The 16,154-nt window shown below is 41.9% G+C and overlaps 1 protein-coding gene and 1 non-coding gene across 10 annotated transcripts; both read left to right on the top strand.

The window, feature by feature from the left end:
* The first annotated feature begins 7,998 nt into the window (after positions 1-7,998).
* On the top strand, positions 7,999-14,649 carry LOC124657704. 9 transcript variants are annotated; one of them, XM_047196216.1, is made up of 8 exons: positions 7,999-8,337; positions 9,066-9,291; positions 10,100-10,225; positions 10,834-10,989; positions 11,225-11,277; positions 11,622-12,990; positions 13,075-13,245; positions 13,583-14,649. In XM_047196216.1, exons 4-8 carry the CDS (start codon positions 10,848-10,850, stop codon positions 14,428-14,430), a joined length of 2,583 nt encoding a protein of 860 aa, XP_047052172.1. In that variant the 5' UTR covers positions 7,999-8,337; positions 9,066-9,291; positions 10,100-10,225; positions 10,834-10,847; the 3' UTR covers positions 14,431-14,649. The 9 variants fall into 9 exon arrangements, with proteins under 9 accessions (XP_047052172.1, XP_047052169.1, XP_047052171.1 ...); XM_047196213.1 differs by having other exon boundaries at positions 11,619-12,990; XM_047196215.1 differs by having other exon boundaries at positions 10,088-10,225; positions 11,619-12,990.
* A 443-nt stretch (positions 14,650-15,092) lies between these two features.
* TRNAK-CUU lies at positions 15,093-15,165 on the top strand. The gene has a single exon. It is a non-coding gene; the product is annotated as a tRNA-Lys (tRNA).
* Positions 15,166-16,154: the final 989 nt, after the last annotated feature.

Genomic DNA, 16,154 nt, shown 5'->3' with positions numbered 1-16,154 from the left:
TTAACTCATAAAGTAATAATTCAAAGTAGAGGTATTGAAGCAACACAAAGGAAGATGAAGTTTTAGCGGTTGCTTTCAACTTATAACATGTATATCTCATGGATATTGTCAACATAGAGTAATATAACAAGTGCAATATGCAAGTATGTAGGAATCAATGCACAGTTCACACAAGTGTTTGCTTCTTGGGGTGGAGAGAAATAGGTGAACTGACTCAACAATAAAAGTAGAAGAAAGGTCCTTCAAAGAGGAAAAGCATCGATTGCTATATTTGTGCTAGAGCTTTGATTTTGAAAACATGAAACAATTTTGTCAACGGTAGTAATAAAGCATATGTATCATGTAAATTATATCTTACAAGTTGCAAGCCTCATGCATAGTATACTAATAGTGCCCGCACCTTGTCCTAATTAGCTTGGACTACCGGATCTTTGCAATGCACATGTTTTAACCAAGTGTCACAATGGGGTACCTCCATGCCGCCTGTACAAAGGTCTAAGGAGAAAGCTCGCATTTTGGATTTCTCGCTTTTGATTATTCTCAACTTAGACATCCATACCGGGACAACATGGACAACGAGATAATGGACTCCTCTTTAATGCATAAGCATGTGGCAACAATTATTATTCTCATATGAGATTGAGGATATATGTCCAAAATTGAAACTTCCACCATGAATCATGGCTTTAGTTAGCGGCCCAATGTTCTTCTCTAACAATATGCATGCTCCAACCATAAAGGTGGTAGATCTCTCTTACTTCAGACAAGACGGACATGCATAGCAACTCACATGATATTCAACAAAGAATAGTTGATGGCGTCCCCAGAAGCATGGTTATCGCACAACAAGCAACTTAATAAGAGATAAAGTGCATAAGTACATATTCAATACCACAATAGTTTTTAAAGCTATTTGTCCCATGAGCTATATATTGCAAAGGTGAATGATGGAATTTTAAAGGTAGCACTCAAGCAATTTACTTTGGAATGGCGGATAAATACCATGTAGTAGGTAGGTATGGTGGACACAAATGGCCTAGTGGTTGGCTCAAGTATTTTGGATGCATGAGAAGTATTCCCTCTCGATACAAGGTTTAGGCTAGCAAGGTTATTTGAAACAAACAGAAGGATGAACGGTACAGCAAAACTCACATAAAAGACATATTGTAAACATTATAAGACTCCACACCGTCTTCCTTGTTGTTCAAAACTCAATACTAGATGTTATCTAGACTCTAGAGAAACCAAATATGCAAACCAAATTAGCAAGCTCTAAGTGTTTCTTCATTAATGGGTGCAAAGTATATGATGCAAGAGCTTAAACATGAGCACAACAATTGCCAAGTATCAAATTATCCAAGACATTTTAGAGTTACTACATGTAGCATTTTCCAATTCCAACCATATAACAATTTAACGAAGAAGAAACTTCGCCATGAATACTATGAGTAGAGCCTAAGGACATACTTGTCCATATGCTGCAGCGGAGCGTGTCTCTCTCCCATAAAGTGAATGCTAGGATCCATTTTATTCAAACAAAACAAAAACAAAAACAAACCGACGCTCCAAGCAAAGTGCATAAGATGTGACGGAATAAAAATATAGTTTCAGGGAAGGAACCTGATAATGTTGTCGATGAAGAAGGGGATGCCTTGGGCATCCCCAAGCTTAGACGCTTGAGTCTTCTTAGAATATGCAGGGGTGAACCACCGGGGCATCCCCAAGCTTAGAGCTTTCACTCTCCTTGATCATATTGCATCATACTCCTCTCTTGATCCTTGAAAACTTCCTCCACACCAAACTCGAAACAACTCATTAGAGGGTTAGTGCATAATAAAAATTCACATGTTCAGAGGTGACACAATCATTCTTAACACTTCTGGACATTGCATAAAGCTACTGGACATTAATGGATCAAAGAAATTCATCCAACATAGCAAAAGAGGCAATGCGAAATAAAAGGCAGAATCTGTCAAAACAGAACAGTCCGTAAAGATGTATTTTATTAGGCCACCAGACTTGCTCAAATGAAAATGCTCAAATTGAATGAAAGTTGCGTACATATCTGAGGATCATGCACGTAAATTGGCTTAATTTTCTGAGCTACCTACAGGGAGGTAGACCCAGATTCGTGACAGCAAAGAAATCTGGAACTGCGCAGTAATCCAAATCTAGTACTTACTTTACTATCAAAGACTTTACTTGGCACAACAAAACTCAAAACTAAGATAAGGAGAGGTTGCTACAGTAGTAAACAACTTCCAAGACACAAATATAAAACAAAGTACTGTAGCAAAATAACACATGGGTTATCTCCCAAGAAGTTCTTTCTTTATAGCCATTAAGATGGGCTCAGCAGTTTTAATGATGCACTCGCTAGAAATAGTAGTTGAAGCAAAAGAGAGCATCAAGAAGCAAATTCAAAACACATTTAAGTCTTACATGCTTCCTATGCATAGGAATCTTGTAAATAAACAAGTTCATGAAGAGCAAAGTAACAAGCATAGGAAGATAAAACAAGTGTAGCTTCAAAAATTTCAGCACATAGAGAGGCATTTTAGTAACATGAAAATTTCTACAACCATATTTTCCTCTCTCATAATAACTTTCAGTAGCATCATGAGCAAACTCAACAATATAACTATCACATAAAGCATTCTTATCATGAGTCTCATGCATAAAATTAGTACTACTCCCAACATAAGCATAATCAATTTTATTGGTAATAGTGAGAGCAAATTCAACAAAGTAGCTATCATTATTATTCTCATCAAGTGTAGGAGGCATAGTATAATCACAATAAAATTTACTCTCCATAGTAGGTTGTACCAAAAGACCACTATTATAATCATCATAAATAGGAGGCAAAGTATCATCAAAGAAAATTTTCTCCTCAATGCTTGGGGGACTAAAAAGATCATGAAAACCAGCTTCCCCAAGCTTAGAACTTTCTATATTATTATCAACAATGGTGTTCAAAGCATTCATACTAATATTACTACCAGCATGCAAATAAGATTCCATAGGTTTTTTAATTTTCGCATCAAACAATCCATGTTTTAAATCAGGAAATAGAATAAGAAGCTCATTGTTGTCCATTATGCCAAACTAGTGTAAACAAGAAACAAAAAGATGCAATTGCAGGATCTAAAGGAAATAGCTTCGAGCACAAACACAATGGCGCCAGAAAAGTACTGTTACCTGGGACCGGAGTATGAGTGCCTTTTTACCTTTCCTCTCCGGCAACGGCGCCAGAAAAGTGCTTGATGTCTACGGGTGCTTCTGGATGGTTCCGGGAAAAATAGGAACCTGGGTCTTGATTTCGTCCAATTCCGAGAATATTTCGTTACTAGGATTTCTGAAACCAAAAACAGCAGAAAACAGGAACTGGCACTTCGGCATCTTGTTAATAGGTTAGTTCCAGAAAATGCACGAATATGACATAAAGTGTGCATAAAACATGTAGATAACATCAATAATGTGGCATGGAACATAAGAAATTATCGATACGTCGGAGACGTATCACTTGTTAACTCCGGCATTGAGGGTTCGTGTAATCCTACGCAATGTGTTCATCATCCAACAAGAGAGTGTAGAGTATGCATTTATCTATTCTGTTATGTGATCAAAGTTGAGAGTGTCCACTAGTGAAAGTCTATTCCCTAGGCCTTGTTCCTAAATATCGCTATCGCTGCTTGTTTACTTGTTTTACTTGCGTTACTACTGCTGCAATATTACCACCATCAACTACACGCCAGACAAGCTATTTTCCGGCGCCGTTACTCACTGCTCATATTCATTCATACCACCTGTATTTCACTATCTCTTCGCCGAACTAGTGCACCTATTAGGTGTGTTGGGGACACAAGAGACTTCTTGCTTTGTGGTTGCGAGGATTGCATGAGAGGGATATCTTTGACCTCTTCCTCCCTGAGTTCGATAAACCTTGGGTGATCCACTTAAGGGAAACTTGCTGCTGTTCTACAAACCTCTGCTCTTGGAGGCCCAACACTGTCTACAAGAATAGAAGCACCCGTAGACATCATGGTGCCACGCGAACTTCTCCCAGCCGATGTTGAGGTACATCTTGCCATGAGCGTCGTAGATCACGTCGACGATCCACCGGTAGTAGCCGCACGCAGCCTCCCGCAGATGCATCGTGCGCGGGCGGTCGTCGCCGGCGACGTAGTCGGCGAAGGAGTCCGGCAGCCTCTGGATGCCGCGCGGGTCGCCCTTGAGGACGAGGACGAACTCGAACAGCACGTCCGGCTCCACGTCCATCTCCGACGATGAAGCCGACGGCGTGGGAGGCGACGGCGAGCGTTCACCTCTGCCGCGGCCACGACCACGACCACGACCGCGAGGTCGGCCTCCGCCTCTACCAGAAATAGCGTCGAGTCTTTTTGAGATGGTGGCGGCTAGGGTTTGGGAGAGAGGCGCTAGGGTTTGTGTGTGAGAGGGACGATGAGAGGCGGCCCTTTTATAGGCCGGAGGGAGGCGGAGGAGCGGTGGCGCTCATTAACGCCGGCACGCAGAGCTAGGCGCGACGGGACACGTCGCTGCGGCTCTGCGGGAACTGCACCGTCGCTGCGCGCCAATAACTTCCGTCGTGAGGTAGGCGACGGTTAGGTTAAAATGTATTGTGCCGCTGACGAGTCGGCCCCGCCACTCCCCGCCTCGCTTTTCGGTGTGTCCGGCGTCCCCGGTGCCTCCCCTGTGAGACGGGGACGGGCTCGGGGCGCCGGACACCGTATCGGGGCGTGCCGGACAAAAATGGGCTTTGGGGGACGCGGCTAGAACGGTTTTTCTAGTCCGGCGCGTCCGAAATCCCTTTGGGGACGCTTTGGGAGACGCGGCTGGAGATGCTCTTATAATCGATTTTCTCTGGGCGGGACGGCCTTCTCTTCTTTGACGTCCTCCTGGACTGGAGTGAAGTGTGCTGCGTCACCGAGGTGGCCGCGGCAGCGGCAGCGTCCTCCAACCCCTACGCCAACCTCGTTCCCGCCATCGACGTTGCCGGCCCTGTAGCTCCGACGCAGACCAAGCGCTCGATGGGAGAGCCAAGCCGCGACTCCACCGAGTCAAGGACTGCACCCGCCAGAACGACGGCGTCAACGGTGCCCACGGACACCGTCCACATCGTCCCTGTGCTTGCTGCAGCTGCAACAAGTCATGGAGCCCTCGATGGCCAAGCCATCAGTGGAGTTGCATCGACGCCCGCCACATGTTCGATGGTTTGCCTGCCCCGATACCCAGTGGCCATTCCAGTGCTGGCTGCGTCCTCGCCATCTACTCCAACTGAGTACAGCCTCAACACCAACACCATCTCTGTTGCAGCGGCGCCTGTGGCTGTAACCGGCGTGTTCTCGTTAGTTCCCATGCCAGCGGATGTCACGCCTATGGTTCAGTTGCAACAAATCTGCGATAACAGTGAGCTCTTCAGGTGAGTTCTATTCAGCGGAACACAAACAAGGTCCCAGTACACCACTTCAGGCAAGTTCTAGTCAGCCTAACACGAACAAGGTCCAGGTACACTGACCCATGCCCTGGCCTTCTTTCATGGGTGTTCATGCAGATGGAGATGAGGCACGGCCCCGGCCATGGCCATCGTTCAGGGAGATTAACGGCTCTGAGTTTCCGAGCTAGGCCGCCGAGAAGGCGTCCCGGGCTCTCGGCGGTGCCTATCTGATAGTTCTGATGCAAAAATGTCCTCTGTTATCGAGTTCCAAATCTCAGATTTATGCGGTAATCTCTTCACCTCTACTGGTTGCATTATGATCCACTACCTATGCTAGTGAATGGAGATGCAGACAGCCCGGACATACCATACTACTCTTGTTTGGCTTCCATGCACTATCTCTTGGTTCCAGTTGCTAGTTATGGTCAGAAGCCTTGAACTGAAGCTTTTATCAATGGTCCTATATGCCCGTCACATTACTGACCGTTCTCTTGGACAGTGGCAATTTTGCAGCTTTGAGTTGTCAGTACTGAGATTTCAATTGCAGATCAGCTGTAACTGTTTGTTTGTTTTATTCACAAGAGCCTGATCATTATTTTTGTAGTTGTCAGTTGAAGGAATCACAGATTGTGGATTCAATGAGGAGGTCAGCTAGTCCATATGATCAGTTTTCTTGTGCAATTCGAGATGCTTCTCATTGGCCTGAGTATTTTGTCACCGGAGTTTACATGCATGTGAGTGTGACATGTTCAGTTTGGCGCCGACTGTTACTGGTTGGTTATACTACTACTATAACTTTTCTGAATCTGACAAAGTTCTGGGTGTGGCAAAAGAAACAACATGGTGAACTGATGTATACCTCAGGGATATACCTAGCAAAATTCAGGGACATGTTAGGTAAGTTTCGGAATTGGTTGACCTATATGTTGCAGCATTGGAATTCTTGCAAACCAGAGAGTGCAATGACACGGACAATTTATCATGTTTCTGCTTCTGAATCTATTCCTATCAATTTTCAAGTGTTTTCCATGAGTATTGAACTAGCTTTAAATCGGCCGGTTGCTAATGGTCAAAGGGTTCTGCTTATTCTTGGCCAATATGATGCTCTCAAATATGTGGTTGTATTATTGTCTTCTACAACTGCCGTCCTGACTGAGATTGGTGCCTTCGACTCTGCTCAGCTGCAATGGGGTAATATAGCTTCGGTGCTTAGCTGTGGTCTAATGCATGTTAAAAAAGTCAGCCGATACTGGAAGTTTGCGCATTCTGCAATTTGTCAACGTGCTCGGATCATTCTCATCCAGTCTGTTGCCCTGAAATACATGAAAATTTGGTGGTTTACAATTGCTATGCGGACTGAATTCGCGAGCATACTCAGCACTTGGTTTTCTCTGCAAATTTATGCTACTTGTTCAGTCCAGCCATGTTTGTTGCTTACTCATGCATATCAACTTAGTATTCTGGCGCCAACCGTGTTCAGTTTGGCTTGGGGCAACCTGGCATACAGTTCCAATTTGGGAACAATAATATGTGCCTTACAAGATGCAAGTTCAGAATTGTGGGACCCTGGCGAAGAGTTCAATCAGAAAATGTATTTTGACCAGATCTTGCTTACACCTCAGAAACTATGACCAGCAGCTCAAGGTATATCTACAGATGTGTTAAATTGTCAGGCAACTGAAGGATCGGGCTACTGCTTTTTGGCTGGTAGTGGCAGTCTTGGTTGGGGTTATCATGAAGCAGCTATCTGTGAGTGAGTCTGGATTATAATTGCCATTACATTTAGGCTGGACATGCTCTACGGCAATTCCTCCATCTGGTTATGTGGCATTGTACAACGAACAAGTATGGAAACTAGAAATGGACATTTGTCTCATGGGACAAGTAAGAGAAGAGAACTTTATCAGTATCCCTTTCACTGACAATATCAGACCTTCACATGTTATTGTTCCCTGCTGAGTTCTTGTGGAAAGCCACAACGACTTGGCTGTCACTTGCAAGGAAGCGCACATGCTGATATGATTATATCTGTGATGAGCGCTATGGTCAGAAATGTTGGTTCATCTAGTCTGGTGATATTGAGGGGTGATTGTCATCGGTGGAACAACACAAAGGGTCTGTGGCTTGTTGTACCGGATGCTTTTCTTTGCACTGTCACTGTTCTGCTGGGGTGTGGCATCAGCAATATGCTAACATTATGGGACCACGGAGGATCTGTGATCTTTGTGTTCACTATGTCGTTCGTTGGCGGACAAGGAACATTTCAAGGAGGGGGGCATATGCCAGGTTTGAATCGACACAACTTGCTCCGATTACTTGTTGGTTCAGTGCATCCAGTGCATCGAAACAAAAGTTCTTGGCTCCGCCTACAGTAGAAACCATGGGAGTTCCTGCACTAACCTAAACTACAAGTGCTTCATGCCTTGACTTGTCGTGAAACTCCAGCGGCAAGGCTTCAGCTTGAGGACAAGCTGAGTTTCAAGGAGGGAGCGGTGTTAGGGACCCGTACCTGTACAAGGGCTTCCACCGTACCACGGGATCCTCATCATAGGCCCAGCCCAACCGTCAACCACTAGCAAGGCCAGCTGCTACATATAGGAGACAAAGGGCAAAACTAAACTCATCCAGAAGGATCACGGCGGCGAAACGGTCTTCCCAGTCTCCTTCGTCTATCTCTCGTCCTCTTTCCTCTGTAATCTGAATTGAGCGAAGCTTGTATCTCGAATCCATATCGAATTGAGTGAATCCCTAGATGATACCTAACAGAGCCCTATTGGAGCCGTCTCCTAGCCCCACGCCGACGCGGCCAAGCTCTGGTGCTTCCCCTAGTGCTTACTGGTTGCTGGTACCTCCGTCGGTGACTCATCACAGAATATGTGGTAAGTATTTGATCTAATATGAAAAATCTGTGCTTGGCTTCAGCGTACAGATCACTATGCTTCATAGATTACTGTGGTTTTATTCGATCCATGGATTATCAGAACCTGTATATATAGGGCGATACATTATATCTGCAAAGTAGATTTTGCTGTTCTATTATTAGGAACCTAGTTGCATATCAGAACTTGTATGTACAGCGCACTGTAGTAAAATTTTCACTTTGTTATGCTAGAAATACTAAGTACTGATAGGTAACACACTATGAAATTGTTTCTCAAGTTATTACTTGTACCAGATGATGCACAATGCAAATGTGTCCTGATTTTGAGCTACAAAACAACCTGTACCATATTATCCTGTCATATTAATCACTTTCGCTTGCCATCCTCTTTACAAGAGTTACATATGAACCATGAGTAAGGGGCACTCGCCATTTGATTTTGAACATCTTCACTTGCAATCAGTAGTTACATATACACCTTTTTGTTGGTAAATGGTAAATTTTCAGAAACACAGCTATATGGTAGGCAGTATAATTTCTTTAGCCCAGTATGAGTGTGGTTGGATTTTGCTATATGAAGGCTCATGGGTCCTGCAATTTGTAGGTCTGCTAGGAAATCTTTTATTTCTTCCACTGGTAGCTGACTACATTATTTGTATGTATCAAATATTTCGGCTGAGAGCAGTAATGCTGCAGTGGTATTTTGGCTCATATCTTCTGCTACAGGATATCCAGTCGACGAGATGATGCCGATGCAGCCAGGGATGAAGCTAACACCACAGATGCTAATGAAGCAAACACCATGGATCCAGCTTACTTGTACGTGCTGGATGAATTTTTCTGCCGAGGATGACATCTTAGAATCTGTTGCTGAGGAGATCATGGTTAATTTGTAGTCAGGCCTTGAAGCTTTTCAAGCAGGAGCTTCTGGCAGCAGGGGCACTCCAAGGAGGTACGTGAACCGGCCCCTGAAGGAATCCACCAACAGTAGTACATGATTATTTCATCGAGAAGCACACTAGGTGACTGGTAGCCATTTTCCACCGCAAGGGTAGACACCTGTAATCGTGATGGGCACATGCTTGTTCTTCTCAGCTTACAAATTACATTTAGATCAATTGTCAAGGTGTGTTGGTCTGTACATAATAAATCAACATTACGAGGTCTTCACCTGTTGTGTTTCAGTTGACAATGACAACATGCCAAGAATTATATATTTGGCTTGATTGAGACTTACATGCTATATTGAACAATCATTTTGTAATGTGATTTGAGAGCTGAAAATTATATTTGGGCTATGAGATTTATATTTCTTCCATTGTTAGCTGATTGCATCTTGACTATGTGCTTGAAGTGTGGCATGTGCCACAAATAGGCCACAAGGTTGATGATAGTATTGATCAAGAATCACATTTAACTAAATGGGCTTAGATACAATGCACTGTGCTATCTAAAAAGCATTAATTACACTAAAATATGGGTTAAGATACGATGCATTGTGACTGCCTTTATGTTAGTAAATATAAATGTAGTGGCCTAACTTAATCGCTACTAATTTTGCAATGGCACGTCTTTTTTTGGAAGTGTCACGTATGTTTTCGAGCTTAGCACCATACATGGAAGAGAGAGATTCCCCTTAAAAGGAGAGGGAGAGATTTGCTAAAAATAGAGAAATGATAGGGAAAGAGAGAGGAGGAGCACATTCCCCTCCGGTTCTCTCTCCTCACTTGTTCTTACGCTCAGCATAGTTTGTTTGGCAGGTAGGAGAAAGGAGAAACAAGAGAGAGAAAATAGTCATTAGTTCGTCAATGGAGGAAAGGAGCAGTAGCTCCATTTTCCTTCTCCCACCGCATGTCCTGAGAAAAGAAGGTCCTTTGTCTATCCTGGTATGATGATCTCTCATTGTTCCCTCTTTTTTTAGTAAGAGCACGTTCGTTGATCTTTTCTCTTTCCATTTGATGTGATTGATTGCTTAGCCAGAATTTTGGTCTTGATGGCTTAGCATTGCGATGTATTCCAATTGCATATGACATTCAAGTGTCTGTTGGTCCTTTAAAATCTTGCAATTTTGATGGATTATAAAGCTTTGGTTGATCCTGGCTAAGGAATCTGCATTGTTTTTTCATTGGTCCCCTTTATGAAGGCGATGATTGTTTGGTCATAAATTTACCATTTTCCTTGTTACTGGTCGGGTATCTAACATAAACCTCCAAAATGTCACTGCTTTTCATGTTCGGAACGAAACTGTTGTTTCTATAATAAAAACTTGAGACCCATTGTGCCATTTGATTTACTTGAGCACGTATTGCCTCGATGTGTTCAATCTAAATAACATTTTATACCGGTTTCCCATGAAAAATGATTAATGACATGTCCAACACTAATATCTTTATTTGTGTATGATAGAATTTGAGATATGGGACATGTCGGTGTTTAGGGGTTAGCTGCAGCCCGCATGTGTTCAGGATCTGAATTCCATCTGCATTAATTTCAGCTTTCGCCGGAACAATGGCAGAGCACAGGCGGTTCGACAGGCGGAGTCAAGGCTGCCTTGAGGGCCTGTTCAATTTCCTTTCCCTCAACCAAAAATTGCAAATGCCAAAAACGATCGCACATCAAAAGCATGGAGAAATAAATGACAATGCACTTAGTAAGGTTCTACATGCTTCCAACAACAAGTTTTCACTTTTCCAAAGCTTTAGTGTAGCTACATCATCGCTTAAGTTAGAGTCTGTGTTCTTCATACGTTTCCTTGTATTGGATATGATATTGGTATAAATTTTGCATTGAAGTTGGTCACAGAAAGGCTTGACCACATTATACACCCTTTATTTTGTTATATAAAATTTTAATATGTCTGCTGTTTTCTTTTTCATCTGACGCAGGAGTAAAAGTTCCGAAGCCCAAAAGGGACACAGATAAAGAAGAGACTGTTCTGGTATGTGCTTAATTTTAACATTGTATGTGTTGTACTGGTAATGGTTTAGGCTTCATATGTCTCTATATATAATGAGTGATCCCATGACATCTTGATATATAGCACAAGAGAAAGCTACAAAGATGACTCATAATTCTAAATTTTAGTGTTCTTGGTCTCTACTATCTAGGAAACTAAAATTTCCACCTTGTTTTCCAACTCACTGTTCCTTAAGGTCAAGCCACAATGTTGAGATTTATATCAAGTTCAGCATGCTTTTAACATATCTCTACATCCCGTATTAATCGCTAAATGTGATCCTATTTTATGAACTCCTCGCTAACTATGATTCTTATTCTCAGAAGGAGACTAAGCCCAACATGTTTATGTGGAAGACACTCTTGTTCAGGAAGAAAACACACAAGAAAGATCAAAAGAAGAATGACTCGCATTCCAACTCGCATGCCAACTTGCCATCACCATCACGTTTGACGCGCTCCAGCTCACCATCATCATCACGTTTGACACGCTCCAGCTCAATCCATCATTCAAAATGCTTTGATTACGTGGTTCCTGATGATTTGGCTTCCGAGTATCAGAGAATGAATGAACTGAGTTCCAACGAGACAGGCTCTAGTCATCGTGCACAACAGTCATCACATGAGAGCCCTCAAGGTCCTGTTTTTCAGGAGTCGTGCAAGCCTCGTGATAGCATAAATGGCAAGCATATATTGGATGCAGAATCACCATGCCAGACTCTACCGGAGAAAGTTCCTAGTGAAAATGAGGTCTCCTCTAAGCAGAAAAATCTTGATGATTCAACACATCAGTCGAAGGAGTTCTTGGATTTCCTTGAATTGTTCAATGCACACAGGGAACTATTTCTGAAGATTCTTCATGATCCTTCATTGCTAGTACCACCTGAACAGCAAGATCAAGAAGCTTCCTCAAGCCATGGGGTACCGATGAGTAAATTAGAATCATTCCCAAGACCAGGAGGATCATCAGGGAAGCGCAACCCAATATTTGATCGGAGTGATAGTGAGAAAAGTAGAAGGGCGGAAATTCAGAGGTCACCGTCAAGGCCTAAAGGTGACCTAGAAGGCGCAAAAGTCATCAGTGCAAGGATGCCTAGTGGCGTTGAGGCCTCAACAGTTTCTCTTGTAGAATCAAGAAGCCTAAAGAAAAATGGAACCACTTCCAATCGATTTAAAGCTATAAGTAAGAAGATCAAAGATGTCGTAAAGGATAACCGAAGAGAGCTTGCTAGGATTACAAAGGATGGAGTTTTTCATAAAATGCCCTATGGCCAAAAGATGGTTGAATTAACCAAGACCGCCTCCACGAAGAAATTTGTCCAGGAGGAGAAACAAATACGAAGATCATACTCTATTGCAGAATCAGTAGACAAGTACTCAACACTCTATGATTCGATATCGAGGGAATCAAAATCTTTTCAAGAAAGACCAAGCACTAGTACTGCACTGGAAGATGGTGCAAGCTTACATGTTAAGAAGTCACCGATGCACATGAAAAGAATAATTTCTCTTCCAGAAATGCAGTTATATTCACCTCATAGAAATGCTCTTATTGAAGTTCCAGATTCTTGTACTATGCCCAAGACTTGCAATATAGAACCTGCTCACTCTTTTTCAAGCAAAAATGGTTCTACTAATATCTACACAGAAGGAAATTATTACCTTGACGATATTTATAGTGAGCAAAATGATGGAGGTATTGATGAAAAGAAAAACCTTATCTTTAAAGGGAACTTCATATTAATAAATATTTATTATCATTTTCTGGTGATTTCTGCAGAAAGTGCTTACCTTGGCTCCCTAGAAGAGGATTTACGCAGCATTCTTCGAACTCCCAGTTTATCTTCATTTGCTCAGTCTTTCTCCCATCGACGTATCAACAGTTTGCCTTCTTTTGACCGGTCTTTTTTGCAAGATCACAACTATAGTTTTACCGAGCATTCTGTAGCAGGTGAAGTATAATGAAACTTCAACTTTTCTATACAATGCAACAAACAAGTGGCAAAAATTTCTTAGTATATGTTTCCCATTTAAACATGAATTAGCTACGCATCAAGCTATAGAGTTGAAATTATAGAGCTTCAGTCGTTTCTTCTAAATGATAACTTATTTTTTAGTACCACTTCTGTTACGTAAATAATACATTCTGGCCTAGTTTATTTTCCATGTCATGCCAAAAATCATAGGTTGCTCACATTTTTATAATAATACTATCAATACTACTCCTTCATACCATACATTGTTCATTCTTAGTAAGATCGTGACACTTCTGTTCTTGACACATTCAGATTCAGAGCCGACATTTGAACACATGCAACTTGAGGATGATGAGTGGTTGGTCAAGCCATCACAGCTTTCAGGAGAATGTGCTGCCGATTCCGGGGATGAGGAGTGGCTAATTAGACCACTGCAGCCCTCAAGCATCAATGTTACAGATCATGAGGATGAAGAGTGGGTGATCGAGACACCACATCTGCTAGGTGCAAATGCTGTCGAGGATGAAGAGTGGTTGGTCAAGCCAGCGCAACCCTTTAATGCTGATGGTTTGAATTCAGAGCTCCGCTTTTTACAGGAAAATGATACAAGGTCCTTGCGTATTTACGTCAATGACAAGAATGAGGCTGATTTCCAGTACGTGAAGGACATCCTCAAGAAATCCGGGTTTAGCTGTGGCGACGCTGATTGGTATGCAACCAACCAGCCAGTCAGTCCAGTCATCTTCGAGGAGGCAGAATGCTCATCTCACGATCTTGATATGGCCAGCGACGAGCCTCACAGCATCGCAAGGCGTATGCTCCTGTTCGATATCATCAACGAAGTACTGATGCACATCTACGACTCTTCCCTGGTCAATGGCCCATGGCATTCGCGCTTTGATCCACGAACCAGGCCGATACCCATGGGGTCCCACGTCCTAGAGGAGGTGTGGGCAAACGTTAGCTGCTACCTAAGCCTGCAGTGGAAGCCGAACCACACAGTGGATGACGTTGTGGCGTATGATATCATGCGGAAGGATAACTGGATGAATCTGTTGTACGACGTGGAGTGTGTCGCGCTAGACCTGGAGGATCTGATGCTGGAGGACCTTCTGGATGATGTTGTACTTCAGATAGTGTTAATATCTATCGACGAATGATAATTGAGAGTTAATTTTCCCTGAACGGGTAGCAGTGCATAGATGTTTGTAGACATAGAAAGCAGAATATCCAGGAAGTAGATAGATAGATGTCTGAACAGATCGTTTGAAATACATATCTTCATTATGTGTTTGATCTATGCTCTGTATGCATTCTAAATTATGGTTCTTGGTTTACCTCACAGTGTATTGTTTTTCATTTGGTCTGTATTCTAACTTGAAAAAGAACAACAGCAAAAATTGCAATATATTTATGTTTAGACATATTCAATTCAGCGACAACTAATATGAAACAGAGTGTGTATATGTTATCTACCTTTCATACAAAAATTGTTAGTTCTACAGGATTTTTATTCTTACTCAAAAGGTCCAATTGCATATTGTTGTTGTCCCTTTTGAGATATTTGTACGTTCTAAAAGGCGCTTCTAATTGATCCGTAAAATTTCGTTTCCATGGATTTTTTTTTTGTTTTTCTGAAAATGCGCGGAGTAAATCTTTTCTTATTTCTATGAAACCAGTTAACAGTTAAGTGCTCATGCTATATTTTATCCTCTAATTTGAACGAAAACGAATCGTATTTTTGATACTTCCTGTTTTTGATGAGCTACTTTGTTTCAACTATATTGGAATACAACGTAAATGTCATAAATTAAAACATCAAGCCCGTCTAGCTCAGTTGGTAGAGCGCAAGGCTCTTAACCTTGTGGTCGTGGGTTCGAGCCCCACGGTGGGCGACTGTTCTTTTTGAATTTCGAGCCCACTTGTTTTAAAAAAATTGCGTGCATGATGATTCCAAAATAACAAGAGTGCATGATTCACTGCTTCCATGGCAGACTCAATGGGCTAGTATTTGCTTTTAAGATTTGAAATTTTATGTGCATGATTCCAGAATAACAAGTGTACATGATTCACGCAAAATTTGGCAGACTCAGTCCAGTTTCCAAAATTGTTTTGCATTTGTAATTGGTGGATGATTTAATTCAACTTCCACTCTTGTTGTTTTAAAATTTTGCGCTGTGCATGATTCACTGCTTCCTTGGCAGACTCAATCTAGTTTCCAAAATTGTTTGCATTTGTAGTTGGTGGATGATTTACTTCCACTCTTGTTGTTTTCAGTTTTGCATGTGCGTTTTTAATGTGCATGATTCACTACGTACTTGGCAGAATCAATTCAATTTCCGAAATTGTTTTGAATTAATATTTGGAGGATGATTCAATTCAACTTCCACTCTTGTTGTTTGTGTTCTAAATTCTAAAAGGATTGAATTATTTTTTAAAATTAAAGTAAACTTCGGAAAACTATCCAGACTCTTGAATTCGTTTGCAGTTGTACACCAAACCACTCTAAGGCAACGTTTGAATAGAAAGCAACACTATTTCAGTTTGATATGTGAACATGATACCTTCACTAATGATTATTAGTATATTGATGTGAAGAGCAAGGAACTATTTCTTCAGATTAATCTATGTCTGATTTACATTGATATGGGGCCTAAGTTCTTTATCACAAAAGTTCGAATAAGTTCAGGCTCTTGCTTTCTTTCTTCTCTGTATCTTATCTGGAAAAATACACCAAGGTCTGGACAAAAAAATGTCAAAAACATTTATCGATTTTTTTCTCCTTAAAATAGGTTTTCGTACCACTTTATAAATAAAGCCACAAACAACGGTTGAACCGATACAAGGTGATGAGGAAACCCGCTTACGCAGTAGATCAAAGATA

The sequence above is a fragment of the Lolium rigidum genome, chromosome 5, assembly GCF_022539505.1.
Source record: "Lolium rigidum isolate FL_2022 chromosome 5, APGP_CSIRO_Lrig_0.1, whole genome shotgun sequence".
NCBI lineage: Eukaryota > Viridiplantae > Streptophyta > Magnoliopsida > Poales > Poaceae > Lolium > Lolium rigidum.
Note: the sequence above shows the minus strand (reverse complement) of the source record. Positions and strands in the feature narration are given on the sequence as shown.

What these genes read in the sequence shown, in the direction of transcription:
- LOC124657704 (XM_047196213.1), top strand. Translation starts at nt 10,848, where the DNA reads ATGGCAGAGCACAGGCGGTTCGACAGGCGGAGTCAAGGCTGCCTTGAG. An exon ending in ATAAAGAAGAGACTGTTCTG is followed by an intron (nt 11,278 to 11,618) that starts GTATGTGCTTAA and finishes TCTTATTCTCAG; the next exon opens with AAGGAGACTAAGCCCAACAT. An exon ending in TAGTGAGCAAAATGATGGAG is followed by an intron (nt 12,991 to 13,074) that starts GTATTGATGAAA and finishes TGATTTCTGCAG; the next exon opens with AAAGTGCTTACCTTGGCTCC.